We start from the raw sequence: 17,704 nt of genomic DNA on the forward strand, positions 1-17,704 counted from the left end.
CTATTTTTATTAAAGCGAGGAATATTAACTAGCAGTTGGGATAATTTAATTTGGAAATAAGTTTATTATATGAGTAGAGGTGGGTCACAGATTCCATAGGGAAAAATTTTAAGCCCGTAGGAACTTTTTCACCACCTCAATACAGTGAAAAACCCACTTCACTGGCCATCAGTGGCTATAGGAGAAAAAGAAATTTTACCTGCTTTTACCCACAAGAAAAGTGCAGCAGTTTCCTTTTCATTATTGCCTAAACTACATGGAATTACACCCAGGCATTTGCTCCAAATCCTGGTTTGCTGGCCTGCCAAATCCCAGGGATGCAGTGGCTGAGGGGATTTTAAGTGCCTTAGGAAGAGGAAACTCTAAAATGTTTTACTTCAGGTATCTCTGTTGTATCTGCAAAAACCCCAAGCTACACTTCTTTCTTTAGTGATTAATCAAAGATGTGGGGGCAAAACTCTTCTGAAGGATCATTTCTGATTTCATCCTGCAGACATTTCATTCTGTAATTTGAAAGTTTAGAGAAAAACTCAGAAAATATTAATCTGCACTCAGTTCCTGGGAGGCTGTAAGACCCTTTGGTGATAAGCAGGACAGGAAATCTACTCAGGAAACAAATGCCACTGAATGGAGCAGGTAAATGCATCTACAGGGTCTTACTCTTGTCTTATCACCACAAAATCCAGCAGAGGAAGTTTATGGTCTAACCCAGTTAAAACTACACCAGCAAGTTCCTACTTGCCCTTTGAACCGTGGCACCAACAGAGAGATTTTCTGCATCCACCTCACTTGACTAACAAATGAGCTGAAGTGTCATTCCAGCCCTTGTAAGAATTTAATTTGTGTTTTCTGCTTGCCCACAAATGGCCAGCAGTGGATTTTCAATCCTGCCAGGACAAGTTCAAAGAATTTAATGATTTAGAAGGAAGGCAGAGTTAGCACGGCAGGGAGAGAACGTTGGACTAAATCTTTGATTGTAGAGCTCACAAGAACTTAAAAGGAGAGACCTCCTACATAAAGTGTGCAACTGGTGTCTAATTTTACCTAAGACTCAGGGCAGATAAGAACATGCACATGGACAACAGGAGCAGCAGTGTGGAAAAGCAGCTGTTTAATTCACCCATAATTCACCATGTGCCTGTGCCATAACTCAGAAGTCTATGTGCTGGTGACATGAAGGGGAACATAGAGAAATAGAGATGTAAATGTCTATTATAATAAAATTACTGTTGATTTTTTATTTGGGTTTTTTTTTCTGGTTTTTGTTTGTTTCTTTGAGTTTTTTACCCTCCCCTCCCCCCCTTTTTTTTTTAAAATACCATTACTGTCTTTATGAAACCCAGGAGCATACACTTAAAACAAGATGAGAACTTTTAGATACTTCTTTTGTGGATATAAAGGATTAAAGTCACCTTCCCCAAGATATGCAAAAATGGATCTTGGCTCATTTAACCAAGGGCAAAAAGCAAGCATTGATTGCTTTCAGCTGATAAGCTGGAAAACCTGTAAAGTTTGTGAGTCTGGGGCATTTCTGGCCTGCTTTGTGTGTTTTTCTTCTGCTTTGTTAATCCAGAGAAACATATGGACAATACATTTAATTGCACTTGATCCAGATTGAAGATGGATACATCAGCAGTCAAAAATAAATCAGCAGTTAAAAATCAGTATAAACCACAAGCCTAGAGAATGTTCAAGTTGTCCAACAATAAAAAGAATTTCATTCAATAAGAATACAGAAAGCTGAAAGTAATGTTAAATTTACAATTAAAAAGCACTCAAGGGAAAAGTAAATAGTATTCCTACTCATAGTACTTCAGAATTCTGGGTGCATGAAAAGAAAGAATTTGAAGAAACATAATACCTTGTTTATTCATAGAAAGCAGTCTCATCTAGGTAACTGCTGTAAAAATCCAATACTCTAGTGTTTGTGTAGGCACTGGCTGCACAGATCTCTGTATTCTTTACAATAACCTGGATTTCTTGGGGAAAGCTATTGAATTCCCTAGCCAAACAGATGATGAGTCAAGGTGTAGGCAAGTGGTACTTGTCAGCCTCTTCAAGGAAAAAAAAAGCCAAAGAAACCACAAGCCATTTATTTTTAAAGAGTTTGTTTTGGTGGAGAAAGGGGAGAATAGTAAATGTTTACTGTTTAAGTGGCCATCAGAACTACACATTGTACTGGAAATTACACAGAGCACTTGCATTGCCAGCCTTCAGGTATTCATGTACACTCCACTGTCATTATCAAAAAAAGCTGTATTCTTGCAACAAATTCTTGCTTTTGTGTTTCACACACAAACTTAAAAGCTGTTTTGTCTAAACAAGCTGGTTTTCATGGGCAAAGCTGAGCAAGGGTGTGCTGGTGTTCACAGGGGTCCCAGGACAAGGGAAGAGATGAGAACCTTGGCTCCATGTTTCAGAAGGCTGATTTATTATTTTATGATATATATTATATTAAAAGAAAATTATATATTAAAACTTACTAAAAGAATAGAAGAAAGGATTTCATCAGAAGGCTAAAAAAGAATAGAAAAGAATGGAATGATAATAAAATCTTGACTGACCAGAGAGTCTGACACAGCTGGACTGTGATTGTCCATTAATTAGAAACAAGCACATGAGCCCAATCACAGATGCACCTGGTGCATTCCACAGCAGCAGAGAGTAATTGTTTACATTTCATTTCTGAGGCCTCTCAGCTTCTCAGGAGAAAAATCCTAGCAAAAGGATTTTTCATAAAATATGTCTGTGACACAAGGGAAGTGTGAATAAACAGTTTTACAGTTTTGGATTCAGTGACCCTGAAGTCTGGAGGGCACTCTGAAGAGGATGGTAATTTCAAAAGCATAAGAGAAGTTTAAGCACACGAAAAAGAATGAAAAGTTTTGAGCAGAGCTGTGTAACAATGTGATCATGGAATGGTTTGGAAGTGGATTTTTAAAATCATCCAGTTCTGATGTGGGCAGGGACAATTTTCTCTAGAACAATTTTCTCTCAGAGCCCCATCAAACACCTCAACATTTACAGGGATGCAGCATCCACAACTTCTGGGGGACACTTGTGGCAGTAATGGAGAAGCTTCACTGAATATCAAGACAGAAATAAGCAAAACCTGCCAGCTTTGAAGGAAAAATATTGAAACAGTTGGTGTCACTCCATGTTACTTGACTAATGTCCTAAATTGACAACATTCACAATAAATACACCGTGCTGCCTTTAAAAAGCTCAGGGCTTAAAAAAATGGACTTTGTAAAGAGATCTTTAGGGGGAGGGAAGAGGGAGATGATAAATGATCAGAAGACCCTGAGCTAAGGATCTTTGAGGTTGGATATTCAAAAAAGAAAATGAAAGGAACTTTTAGGGGAATTCAGACAAAAATCCAGAAAGTGCTGAAAGTGCTTGATGCCTTGTGCAGGCTGCCCTAGAGCAGGGGCTGGGCAGAGCTCCAGAATACAGCAGGGATTGATTCCAAGGATCTCCTCCATGGACCCACCTTGGGCAGCACCAGAGCCCAGCCAGGGCTGCACCCAAGATGACCCAAAATGGCCCCAAAATGCCCGGCCGGGCACGGGGTCTCTCCCTGGGATCAGCTCTGCTCCATTCCCACCTTGCAGTTCATTGTCCCAGCCCAGCTTTAGCCCAGGCTCTCCCACCCTGCTTGTTTTTCTCTCTCCAGCCCACGGGGTTTGTGCTCCTGGCTGAGATTTGGCTCATTTGTCCTTGGTGCCCAGCTGGAGCAGGAATTGTTTTGTCTCCCTGCTCTGTGCACAGAGCTCACCATCCCATAATATGAACCCAGACCCACACACTAAAGCAGCACAGAATGTGAAACATAGAAAAGCTCCAACCTGAGGCATCAGCTTTCCAAGAGCTGGAAAACGCCGCTTGGGCTCCACCTGGCGAGGAAAGAGCGCGGAGCAGGGACTGGGGACAGGGACAGGGACTCGGGTCCCTTCCCCATCCGCATCCCAGGGCAGGAACAGCCCTAAGTATGACCTGAAAGCATCAGCAGCTCCACCTCCTCAGCTTCACGCTTTCTCTGCTCGGTTCTGCCCCGTACTGAAATTAAAAGTTGAAGCAGGAATATCTGTAATTTGGGAATAAGCAGGAAAAAAATCACCTCGGAGCTAAACTTGGCTGCCTCCCCTTCCTGCCAGGGTCAGATGGGATGCACACAGCCAGAAGTTGGAATTGAGAGTCACAGGAGGAATTTGGATGGATATAATTTATCAGCTTTGAAGTTCTTCTTAACAGGATTTTAAAAGACACACCGAATAGGTTGAAAGAATTAATCATTTATTTTACGCAGCATAAAATCTGATTTTTTTACATAGTGTTTATCTGAAAATGGCAAGACCTGAAAGTACAAAGTATCAATTTTTGGAAAATTTAGTAATGAGGCTTGACAGTAAGTGGGACAGAGATCCTAACATAACCTGAAGATTGAATTAGAAAGACTATACCCCTTTGTTCCAAAGTTTGATCCCATTTTCTTTTCAGTCAATGTTAAAAACATTGTCTAATAAAACAAAACAAAACAACAGGTGAAGAAATGCCTCTGTAAGTTGACCTTAAAGGTGAAATCCTTTCCACACTTCCTGAATAACATAACAGCTATTGTAGTGTTAAAAGCCTTAAAAGATCTCTGCATCTCCATATAAAATTTGCAATAAAAAATGTGAACTGCCTATTTTCAGGTAAGTCTTAAACACTGAACTGTGTGTAGTTTATGAACACACAGAGTATTGGCTACCAAAGCAATTTTTTCCAGCACATATTGCAGTAATCCATGCCTTTGTGCTATCAAGAAATTGTTAGCTGTCTTTTTATTACCTCTAAACATTCTCAACTCCATTTTTTTTTTAACCACAGAATTTTCCAAAGGACAACCACACTGCAAATACAGCATTCAGCTGTATAATCCCTCTGAAAACACAGGAATAAACATGCCCTTTGCAGATTTGACTTGGCCCTGTGAAAATTTCCCTCATCAGAGTGGGACAGGATGAGAGGATTGTTACAATGTCCTTTATTCAAGTGTTTTGCCAAAATTGCTGTAAAATCAGAGCAAACTTAGTTGCTCAGCTGGAGTTTTTAGGACAAAAAATGTGATGGATGGAGCTCTCACAGCTCCTTGTGGTTCTCCTCTCCACCTCTGTGCTTCCTGAGGATGGAGAACAACAGAATATACAGGACCAGGGCCCATTTCCAAGTGGGATGTGAAAGAAGTCCAGGGAACGTAGTCAAATGCACAGAGGAGCTCTTGGCACACAGTAAAATTCAGGGACCATTGGCACAGGTAAAGTTCTGGCTCCAATTTTTCTCCTAATGGCACTGCATGTATTTTCAGCCTACAGTTAATTTTTAAAGCATTAAGGAACTACTTTAAAACAGGTCTGTGAATGGTAAACAAGAAAAATGTATCTTTTGTTAGAAAGCTAAAATTGGAAAATGGAGACCTTAATCTTTTAGAAACTTTTTTTTTTGGGGGGGGGGGGGATGAAGAGGGGTGAATGGCCTAGAAGACAAATCAGAAAAATCAGATTTAAAACCAGCAAATTAGTAGGACAGCTAAAATATATTTATTTTAAGTGATTGTTATCAATTAAAAAAGGAAAAGGAAGAGAACACTTATTGAAGGCTACTTCTTTTTAAATTCTGAAAATTACCTTTTGTGTTTTACTTTTTGCCTAGCTCAAAAGAAATTCAGTGTGTGCCTTCATGGTCTAATCTAAAATTCCCAGTATTTCAAAGACTACCTGACCACAAAGATCCAGGCAGAAACAAACCATTCTTGTATTACTACTGCACAGTCATTGATGTCAGCATGTTTTATGATTTCCTGTCCTGCTGTTTCCAAATGCCACTGCTGGGGGTGACAAACAGCACTGAGTTACATGGAGAGGGAAATATTCAGCAGCTGGGCAATGATCCTACCTAAGGATGATTGTGTCCTGTGTTCCTCTGGGAGGGGATAATTCCCAGGAGCACCAAAAGGCACCTTGGAGTGCTGGTTTCCAAAATATTCAGGCAGGTGGAGCCTTGCCAAAGGAAATGGGGACTGACCTACAGAGGCTGCTGTCTCTCTGTGGCATTTGTGTTTTGGGTCCAGCTCACTCAGGGGTTTGGCTGAAGGCAAGTATTTCTGCTAGCATTCCCTAAGAGCCATAACCAGGATGCTGGATTACTCCCAAACCCGGATTAGCACCCAATTAAGCCTCAAAAGCCAGCAAATCTAACTGGCTCAGAAGACTGCTCCTATCCTGTTACCAACCTGTCTTCACTTCTCTCAAGAGCAGCCAGAAATGAACAATTTATCAATCAGAGAGTCAAGTCTGACAGGAACTAATGTCTTGGTAAAAAGTACAGCCTTTTCTGAAAAGGATCAATCTGTCATGCTCTTGCAGTTTTTATTAAAGCTAAAGGTATACTTATTTTTCTTTCTGTAATTCCTTTTAATTGCACCTCCATAGGTCACTGAACCAACACCTTTCATTACATCAATGAATGGAAATATTGCTATTTCCATTCATGTCTGAGATGAGGATATGACAACCAACACCAGCCCAGTTGTTGGAAACCCCTATGGAAATCAAAGCAACTTCCAGCAGCACAATCATTTTTTTAATAGTGGAAAATTTAAGGGTCTCTCTTTCTCTCTCTGTAAATGTGCAGTGCTATGCAACTCTCACAAGCTTTTAATATTTAAAAGGAAAAGCTTGGTAGACAAATGGCTCATCCTTCAGTAAGACAAAGGCAGCCAATACACAGCAAGGAACTGGATCAGGTTGATTTTTGAAATTTGATGAATTTTACAGCTGTTGACAACAGGAGATACCAAACCCCCTTGATACATTGCATTTAGGTTGATTCAACATGCACATCCTGAACACAGTCCTTCACCTTAAAAACAGAACAACCCCCTCCTTCTAATTGCTTTTACAGCACCTGAACAAAAGCCTTATTAAAATGCTTCATCTGTTTCCCTTAGCATTTAAATTGCTCCAAAAAACCCATGATAATATTTCTAAAACTCGCAAAGGCAGCGGGATAGAATTAACCTATCCCAGGGCTGGGCTCGGGTTTAACCACTGGAACTCCAACCACACCCCCTCCAATCCCTGGCGATGGCACCGAGGGTTTCAGATTACCTGCGAGGCTGCAGCCAGGGGAGTGCAGCTTTCTGACACTTTCCTGGGACGTGCTGTTACATTCCCATCAGGGGAGAGCTGGGTCAGCAAGAAATATTGATATTTCTTACAAGGGATGGTTTGGAGTGCTGTGATTTGGAGCATCCTCTCTTCCATAACAAATAAAGGATATTTTTTTGTATCATCTTTACTCAATGCTCTGGTTTTTTTCATTCCTCTTCCCTCCTTTTTTATTTTCTTTTTTTCCTTCTTAAGGTGTGGTTTATTCTTACACCCGAAGTTGGCTAACAAGAACATAATATATCTCACAAACATATATATTTTTTGAAATATATCAGGGAAAGAGATCACGGTGAGTTACCAAGTGACTACACTTGGTTATAGTGTAGTCTATCACTGTGTTTCATCTTCCACACAAAACTGCTCGAGAGCATTATTTTTCTTAATGTGTTGAAGGCTAAAAATGAACCCTCAAGGGTTTCCATTGCTCTCCTTGTTGCCAGAGCAACAAAGCAATGCTCACCTGAATTTCTGCCACTGTAACTATCAATTTACAAGCCCAGATGAAGTTTGTGCTGCTCGCAGGTGTCACTCACAGCATTTTTACTACAAGCCACATTTTTAGTGTGAAGGAATGCCAGGAAAACTCAAGAATATATCAGTATTTCTACTTGGTTATTGCTCCTCTTAATTCAAGTGTTTCCCTTAAAATATCTTGACCAAGAACATTCAAAAGGAAAGGGTAATACTTAAATCTTTTATATGACATCCAGTGCACTAAGAAGACTATCTTCACCAACTCAGATGAAAATCTCATTTAAAAGCCTACTCAGAGCCTTTCCCAATAAATTCCTTCCTAAAACTCTTTGTGGTGAGGACATAGGAGGTTCTGAGGTGAGGGGAGCAGTGATGAAACTTTTTAAGAGCATACAAGTTGTTTTTACTTTCTGAATTGAAAGAGGGTTTATTGTTTAAAACTCTCCATCCAAAATCCATATGGTGTTTCTGTTTGAAACAAGTGACAGAAGCATAACTTCTATTGCCATACTGTAGAAAAAGGAGGAATACAACTCTGAAGGTATTTGTTACTTGTAAAACCAAAGCCAGGAGGACGACGTGGAACTCTTAATAAAAAGATGTTAATAAAGAGATGTGGAAAATAGAACACTGAGAAAAAAGTTAAGCTCTATGGCTTATTTAATGCAATTCACAATTTTTCTCCTCTTAGAAACTGAGAGGCAGAGGAAGAAGGAGACAAGCTCAAAATTCCTTCCTGTTTCCAACTTCAAATTCCACAAGAAATCATTTTCAGACGTTGGATCACAGCATCAATTATTTTACTCCACTGAGCCAAGCAATCTGAAAGTGCAAGAATTGAAAAGAAAACCACAGGCACTTCCAGTTATGACATGAAAGACATAAGTTAGTTAAAAAAAACCCCAAAACCCACAGTGTTTTATTTTCACACACATGATGTGCACCTCTGTAAATGCACCTTACTGAAAAAAAAATAAAAATCTTTCCTTATTCCATGCAGAGTCAGATGCAGAGGCAGTGTGAATCACAGAGCTATATGAAGGGATTTTGGGCAGAAAATTGTCTAGGCAAGGGATTGAGAAATTCAGAGCTAAGCCTTTTTTAAAATTTCCTCATTTCCCATACAGATATACAAACTGCTCTGCTATCAAAATGAAAAGGAATATTTTTTCCTTTTTTTAAATGTACAAAAAAATCCTCAGCCTTGCACTCTTTCCAATCCAAACACTTAGGCCAGTGTTACAGAAAAGCCTGCAACTAGAGAAAAGAAAAATTGTCCTATCTGCAAAGAAAACACCTCATTCTGACCTCAGCATGATGATCTGCACTTGCAGAATGGAAGCCAGGTCAAATACACCCTTCCCTGCTCTCTCCCACCATTGTTTCCAGTCCCACCAAGTGTTTGTTTTCAGCCAGGCAGGACACACACACACACTTTTCATTTGATTGATGCCAAACTGAACACCTCAAGCTGAAAAACAAGGCAGCATAAAACTTTCACTTCACAGCCTGTCCATAAAGACAGGAGCTTCTCCTTTGAATTTCTAGGTTGCTGAGCTCAGCCAAATTAAAACAAGCAAAAAAGTTGTCATTCTTATTTTGTTTTCTTTCTGTTACACTCTCTCTAGAAATACAGCTGAACACAGACCTTGCTGTCTTGTCTGTCCATACATATGCAGATCAGCCTTTTCTAAATACCAAACTCAGAAAAAAACAACAAAACCCCAGACAAGAGAGGGAAACTGAAGGGTTCCTTTTTTTTTTTTTTTGGTGCACCAAAGTGGAAAGTCATGAAGTATTGATTTTTATAAAATTCCAAAAAATTCAAAGCCAAGTAGTTCCATTTGGTTGTATGGAGCATCTTTGTGCTTCAAGACCAGTTCTAATCCACACACTCACCAGTGGTAGCATCCTTGTAAATTAAGAGAGGTAGTCTTGTTTTACTCTAAGGCTGAACAAGTTTGTTTCCCAGTTTTCACCACCTTGGACTATTTTATTACAGCTCTCAGGGAGGGTGACCCTCTCAAGTGGCAGCAGTGATTTGAGGGAAAGAAACCACAAAACAACATTTCTTCTTGATCTCCCTTGCTTTCACTCTGCTGCTTAAGTCTGACTTTTCTCCCTCCCCCAAACCATAAGCACAGTTTCAAAATAAACTGATGTAAACAGAAAGCAGTATTCATTTAATGCAATTAATAAGAAAGATTTTTTTTTCTCTTTTTCTACAGTCAGGGCTCGATTAGTTAGAAAATACTGACAGCTCCTTTTTTTTTGTGAAAGAGAGATGGACAATTTTGTTCAGACAGTGGAAGAACATCATGGTGTGGTTTTTTATCTTTTTTTTTAAACTTTTTTCCTTTTTTTTTTTTTAAAGAAGGTACTGTAGAGAGCATAAAGGCTCATTGTACTGCAGTAGCAAATCCAGTACCGTAGCACTTCAGAGGTGGTTAACAGTGCTTTGGTTCAGAACCGGTGTTAGAAAATAAAGCTATAAAAGTCACGATGCAGGGGATTTGGTAGGATTTTCAACAGCGTTTTCTAGGAACGTAGGAGGGACTGAGGAGGCATTGGCTTCTTCCCCTTGGCAGAGCTCTTTGTCCTTGGTCCTGTTTTTAAGTCTGTTTTTGGGCTCCAGCCTCTCATTTCCAGCGGTGGCGCACCAGGGAGGACTCGTCGTTGACCACGTCGTTGTCCGTGTAGCGGTGCTGGCAGCGGGGGGGGATGAGCAGCAGCACAATCAGCACCAGCAGGATGATCCCACACAGGCTCATCAGGGCGTAGGAGGCGATCCAGAGCACGGGCTCGTGGAAGGACACGCTGGAGACGCAGTTGCTGGCCACGTCTGCTGTGGTGAAAGGGCCCTCGATCTCAGAGACGGGCGCGCCGTCAGCTTCTGGGGAGCCACAGAAAGGAAAGGATCAGGTCTGCAGACATCATTAAAAAGCACATCCCTCTCCCTCTGTCATCACATATCTCAACATACTCAAGTTTTAACACGTCTCTCATTGCAATAAAAACGTGTCTTAGGTTGGAAATGGGTGCGTGTATTCTGTCCTATATGTGGGGCAGTTCTCTGCTGTTCCTGGGGCAGTTTGTTCTTTATCTCTCCCACAGCCCATCCTCCCTCCAGGAGATCTCTGCTGTCCATGGCCAGGGAGTGTCCCTGCAGGGCTGATCAAATTCCACCATCCCATGGGAGATGCTCCGCCCAGGGGAGGAGCCAAGCATTCCTACCTGGATCCAATCTGCCCTGGGAACAGCCCAGCAGCCTTTGCCCCCTGCATTCCCAGAGGAGCAGCTTTCTGCTGCCCTGCATTCCCAGAGGGAGAGCAGGCCCATCTCCAGCAGCCCTGGAGCTGCAGAGGAAAACTCCCCCCTTGTGCAGGATCCCTGCTCCAGCAGAGCCACAGCTGGCACTGCAGGAGGGCTGAGCCCCCCTGGGATGGGACTGTGCCACCACCCTGAGCCCCCCTGGGATGGGACTGTGCCACCACCCTGAGCCATCCTGGGATGGGACTGTGCCACCAGCCTGAGCCCCCCTGGGATGGGACTGTGCCACCACCCTGAGCCCCCCTGGGATGGGACTGTGCCACCACCCTGACACACAGGGCACAGGGCATGCTCTGACTCTGGCAGTGTTGGTTTGTATCACTGCATTTTTATTTTATTTTCTTCCTTAATAAAGAACTGTTATTCCTATTCCCATATCTTTGCCTGAGAGCCTTTTCATTTCAAAATTACAATAATTCAGAGGGAGAGGGTTTACATTTTCCATTTCAAGGGAGGCTCCTGCCTTCCTCAGCAGACACCTGGCTGTTCAAACCAAGACAAAACACAAGAATCCTGTGTTTATAAAAAGGACTCTGAAGCATAAGGAGACTGTGACTCTCCCACATCTCCACAGGCCGTCTAGCACAGAACAGGCATTTCAATCAGTCAAAGCCCAAACCAATCAGTCAAAGCCCAAACTGGATCACTTTTTTACCTCTGCACTGATCTTTCAAAAATATCCATTTAAATATCCTACAACATCCACCCTGGTGTAGGACAGGGCCTGGGCAGTTTTTTGCTTGTTTCTGGAATTTCCAACAATTGGAAAAGCACCTCAGGTGAATCTTTGCTCTTCTGTGTCTGCTGTCTTAGGGAGGAGCAGAAAGGTTCATCAGCTTCACAGATACCTGAAAGGGCTTTCTGCTAAACACAAGGTGCAGTGTGGAAAGCAGCACAGACCCTCTTGTGGATGAAAATCCAGAAGGAAGGGGAGGTGAGGCAGGAGAACTGGGTGACAGATGTCCACAAAAGGGGAGTGGAGGAGAGGAAGGTCACTGTCAGGAGTGAGGAACAGGGACATGAAGGAGCAATGGTGCTGGGCCAGGAGAACTAACCCAGCAACTCAACAAATGATGATAAAGTTAAGGCAAGAAGCAGTCATAATTTACTTTTCTAGTCAGCCACTTCCATGGCACATCTGAATAATTTTTTCATGAGGGCCCCAGTTCTAACTGTCCTATTTCTCACACATTTTACATACAGGCACACTCTTGCCTGATTGGAAGTGATCCCATCTACTAAAAACTGCATCTCTTATTTTCACATATCTTAGTCACAACTGCTGAAACCACATTTAAAGAGATTACCATAAACTACCCCCTTGGAAGGAAGAAGGGAGCCTGGATTTTGCAAAGGTGACCTTTAAGGTTCTTCAGGTTTTTAAAAAAAGTAGAATAGGTTGGTTGCTTTAGCTGCATAGATTTTGGTCGTCATTCATGCCTGACCTCACAAGACCTTGTATTATTTTAAGATTTAGGTTTTGTTAGATTTAATTCAATTCACTTGTGGGCTGGTGTTGAAAGGGGTAATCCTGCACCCTCACTCCTGTCCCTCACAGCCCCATTCGTGTTGGTGGAGGGAATGGGAGGCTGCAACTCACAGATCAGATGGGAGACCAACCTTCACAACAAACAAAAATGCCCAAACAAGGAGTTTTCTGTGGAATCACTCATCTGAACCAGCCCTTTCTCCACCCCTAAGTGTGGGAAGACTCCTTGAGCAGGAATATGCTGTGAGAGCAAACTGGGGGCACCTAAGGCTGCACCCACGAGGACCCTGGCACTGGTGAATACCCAAACACCCACTCCCCAAACCCATTGGATGGTAAAAATTCTGCCTAGAAGGTCTGTGGCAGAAATCCTTTTTGTCCAGAGCCCCAGGATTGCACCAGGATTATTTCTTATGCAATTATTTCTTCTGGACATCTCACCCCCTCACACCATTGGTTTGTCTCTGTGAAGCTCTGCAGCAACACCAAACTCAACCACATTTAACACCAATTTCAAATGCAAGGCCTAAATATCATTACTTAGTTGTATTTTGAAGAAGTGGGGGGGAAAGAAAAAGCAGTACAATTTTCTACCTTGGAAATAACTTTGAAAATAAAAATTCTCTAATTACTCATTATTTGGCTCCAGCACAATAATTACTCCTATTAAAGAAGACAACACAAATCTGTTGCCATAGTGGCTGACATTTTAAATTGCATTTTGAGAATGCTTGATAGCAGCACAGCCTCTGCTTTCTTCCCTCCAAAAGGGAAAAAAGTTTTCCCTCACACTCTTCCACCCCCAGAGAAATTGAGAGGAAATTTGCCTAAATTGTTCAAAGAAGCCCTGAACATAAACTAACAGTCACACACTCAGCACATTACACATTAACTGAATTAGAGGATTTTGATGTATTATTTTAGAATATCTGCTGGTACCTAACTACAGTACTTGTATAACCTTGAATAAATGAGATTTTCTTCATGGTTGACAATTACAGGACAAAAAAGGGTGCCTCTGGAAAAATGCTATTTTCTAACATTTGTGTAGAACTCAGCACATGCTAGCTCACCCACTTGGGTGGTTACAAAAGCAGTAAACCTGGAATTAGATCAAATTCATCATAGAATTGCAAAGTACAGCTTGAAAGGGGATCCTGGAAGTCACCTAGACCAGGATCCTACTCAGAGCATCAGCATCAATAGATCAGTTCTGCTGCAGGTTTATCCAGCCAAGCCTTGTAAAACCCTGAGGATGGGGACCCTGTTTCAGTGCTGTGCCACCCACCTGGTGAAGAAAAAACTCCTCGTGTCCAATGTTCCTGAATGCCCCTGGTAGATGTTGCTCTTTGTTATGTAATTTCATTTTCACTTACCTTGGCTTGCATTCAGCTTAGGGCCTACCAAAACCCCAATTCTTTGCCCACAGGGCTATTTATTTTTTCCTGAGTTTTTTTTTCTTTGCTTGGAAAGGGACCTTAAAGATGATCTAGTTTAAACCCCTTGCCATGGGCAGGGAACTTTCCATTAGACCAGATTGTTCAAAGCCCCATCCAACCTGGCCTTGAACATTTCCAGGTTGCTTCACTAAAACCATCTCGTTGATCTGAACATCCTGTCTCAAGAAGGGACCTGATCCACAAACCTGTTCTAGTCATCCTGCAAACACCAGGGCTATCAACAGGCAACTCAAAATTATTTGTCTGAATAAGTCTTAAAAGGTTTAATGTAATGAGAAAAAGGCAAATTTCCTGCTACAGTGGAAGAGGTTCTTGCAACTTTTTAACTTTCCTCATTCTTGGTACATCCTGGAGAATGAAAATGGTCCAAGGAATAGAGTGGGAAAAGCCAGTTCTCATCTCTAGCCAAGTCTGAAAAGTAACCTGGAGGTTCAATGAAATTAAGGTTTTTAGTCCTGTTCCCATAATTTGTGTATTCATCACGCACAGCTCTAACACCTTACAAAATCAATTTGATTTAATTTAACGTTCACACTAAGAAAGCAAAAGCCATTGCAAAGCCACACTGAACGGTCTTTAACATTCCTCTGTTCCTAGGATTGGAGCCACCAGTAATTCAGTTTAATTTATGCCCAGGAGCTGCCTAGAAGGCTCCAAATAAATGCTATTAACACAGTTGCTGTGGAGGGCAGGGCTGGCCTGGATGAGGGATGGAAGCTCCATCCCTCATCCTGCACTCACAGCCGTGGCTCTCTCATCAAAGTGCTGTTAAATATGGAAACCACAAGCTGAGAAGGAGTGAAACTCAGTGTAACTGGCACAATCCAGCAAAATGTCATCTGCCTCATGTGAGTGGAATCTGGCAGCTCCGTGCATCTCGTCTCAGCTGATTCCTCAGGAAGCCGAGTTCCTGTGATGCTGCTGAGACATGTGCAGAAAACATGGATGAGGAGACCAGAGGAAATGGCTTGGAGCACCAGCTGGGTGTGATCACATGGCCAAGCTCGTGGAAGTTCCAGTGGCAGCTCTGTTCAGCAGCCTCAGTTCTTCCTCTCTGGCAGAACTATGTGAAGTGGTCAAACTGTGCTTGCAGGTAGCAGTACTAACACCAAGGTGTTGTTATTGTGGTTCTCAGATTATTTTTCTCACCAAAGAAGGGCTGGCAAAGCAGTTCTAATGCACAGCAGCTGCCTTGTGTCCCCTGCTGACCATGCATGGTCCATGGGTTCTGTCTGATGCCCTTTCCTCCCCCCACTGATGGCTGCAGCAGGACAGGGGCAGGAGGCAGCTCCACTCTTGCTTCAGCTGCAGTCAGGAGGCACCAGGAGGAATGAAAGGCAGGAAAACCTGGCCTGCAGCATTTGTCCAGTCCCACTCTCCTGCCAGATGCATTCAAAACATGTCCTTCATCACTGCCTGGCACCTCACAGAAGTGTCCATAAAGCAGCTCATACCAATAGCCAGATTTTCTCTGGGAGCAAGCTCAAGGCCAACAAGTCTGAGCTTGTTAACAATGGAGAGATTTTAAAAAGAAAAAAAGAAAAAGAAAAGAAAAAAAAAAAAAAACCACCAAGCTTTACAACTGCCCTAAAGCTACAGCTCAGCCAGCCAGTATCTCTGTTTTCCCCCTCTATGATTGCATTAAGCACTCCAGTCCTAACTACCTTTACCTTCTCTAAGACCTTAAAGAAGCACTGCCAGTTCCAGTCCTTTTCTCATGCAAACCCCAGGTGAGACAGTGTCTTTCAGGACACAGACCATTCCTGTTTGGGACAGAGATCTGAATTTGGGTGCACATCCTTTCCCTCCTCTCCCACTGGGAGGTTCTTGTGATGTCAAAGCAATGTCTGAAAGACAAGGGGAGGAAACCCCAAAGCTTTTGGGTTTTAGCTACCCTTGGTGAGAAAAGAGAAACCATGACAGTTAACCAGCACAGTAAAATCAGCCAGAAATGATGATTCCTCACATCTCCTCAGCAGCTAGTTAATACATTAATGGCTTTCAGCTTACAATGAGAAAGGTAATTGTTTAGAATTAACACAAACACTACAGAGTCTTAATGTGAGTCCCATTTTCATCTCAGCTCCTTCTTTGCCAGTTTCTGAGGGGCTGAACAGGCTCAATTTACATGAAGAGAAAAGTGTGAGTAAGGCACTTTCACTGCACACTTGAAGAGTTGGTTGAAGAATCCATTTATGCACAGCTCAGAGCAGGAACCAGCCCAACATGAAGCTGCATTAAAAACAGGGACTCGTCTGATGTAACTGTTGGGGAAAATGCACACACAGACAGATGTCCCAGAGAGATCATCTCTGTGACAGGGAAGAACAGATACCCAGAGCTGAGCCTGATTCACTTCAGGCCAAAAGATGTTACAATACAGTTTTGGCTTTTCTTTTCTTTTTTCCCTTCCTTTGAAATGTGAATAACGTGGAATTTCTTTAAAGCACACCCTTCACACTGCAGGAGTACCCACACTTTCTGCCAACAGATGAGTGGCAAACGTGTTCCTCTGATTCTCCTCACTCCCCAAATCCTGAGAAATTCTCCTCTTACCTGCACAGGGACTCACTGCAAAGCCCACTCTCCTCTGGGCTCTGTCAAAGATGACATAAAATCCTTCCATGACTGTAGCACCAATGACCAGGGCGTTTGTGGAGGAGGAGATGCCGAATCTGTAGCACTGCAAATTATCTCCTATCACAAGGATGGGTTGAATGTAAAGCTGTTAAAAGGAAAAATTAAAAAAATATATTATATATATTATAAAAATAAAATTAAAGCCAAAGTATAAAAGCAACACCTCACAGCAGGAAGAAGTTCAGGCTTTTTCATTTTTATAGTTCAGGCATGTAAATTCCACTGGAAATGGAGAATGGATAGGGGCAAACAGATTTTTGTACATGATTTAAACTGGTCAAAGCTAACAGGCAGGTAAAGAGGTAAAGCTTGTGGATTCTAAAATGAGTTTGAACACAGTCAGTCACTACATGCAGGTCAACAGCAAATTCTCACTTTTTACCATATTTTCCATAAGGGAAGGATGGCTGAGGCAGCACCTGGGAGATGAACTCCAATTAGAGAATAATTAGTGATTAAAAGAATTATTAGGATGGAGTTGATTCAGAGAGCATTCAGTGCCAGCTTCAAGGTTCTAGATTTTATAAATTCAAGTCACATTTCACCCCCTGTCTCCCCGGGGAAGATGAATGATTGCCAGGCTACATGATCAATACAGAAAAAGCTTATCATAAGGCTTTACTATATTTCAAGTTAAAATGTACTTAATAGGTTCATTCTTTCCTTTGCTCCTGCCTGTCCCTTGAGGTAAAAGAATGTATTAGTAATGTTAGACAATACCAGCCTGTACTGCAACTTACAGTGGGAGGAGAAGCCAGAGAGGAAAAACAAAAGTGGCACATTATATTCTAAATATAATGGTATGGATGGAATATTAATAAAGGATAAACCAGCAGAGTTACAGAAACTGGTGAAGAGCTCACAAAGGGTCATTGCCAAGATTTTCATATTCAGGAGAAGTGCTCCAACTCAAAATGCCATGAGAAACAAATCAATTCTCTTCCCCAAACGAGAAGATCAAAATGAGCAGAGACATTCTGTATTGACATCTGATGTGGCCAAAGCTCATGAAAACAAAACAGAATCTTGCCTGTTTCTTCCAGAAAAATTGAAAAAAAAATAATTCCCAACTAGATGGACTGCACTGAGAGGGAAAC

General features: G+C 41.9%; 1 protein-coding gene across 1 annotated transcript in view; it reads right to left on the minus strand.

Moving 5' to 3' along the window:
- Positions 1–9,850: 9,850 nt before the first annotated feature.
- BACE2 (beta-secretase 2) overlaps positions 9,851–17,704 on the minus strand; it is a 50,499-nt gene continuing 42,645 nt past the window's right edge. The window contains exons 8-9 of the mRNA XM_050983419.1: positions 16,524–16,692; positions 9,851–10,581 (exon numbers count right to left, since the gene is read on the minus strand). Of these exons, the coding sequence (XP_050839376.1) occupies positions 10,328–10,581; positions 16,524–16,692 (423 nt within the window). The 3' untranslated portion in view covers positions 9,851–10,327. The remainder of the gene's footprint in view (positions 10,582–16,523; positions 16,693–17,704) is intronic.

The sequence above is a fragment of the Serinus canaria genome, chromosome 1 (assembly GCF_022539315.1).
Source record: "Serinus canaria isolate serCan28SL12 chromosome 1, serCan2020, whole genome shotgun sequence".
Taxonomy (NCBI): domain Eukaryota; kingdom Metazoa; phylum Chordata; class Aves; order Passeriformes; family Fringillidae; genus Serinus; species Serinus canaria.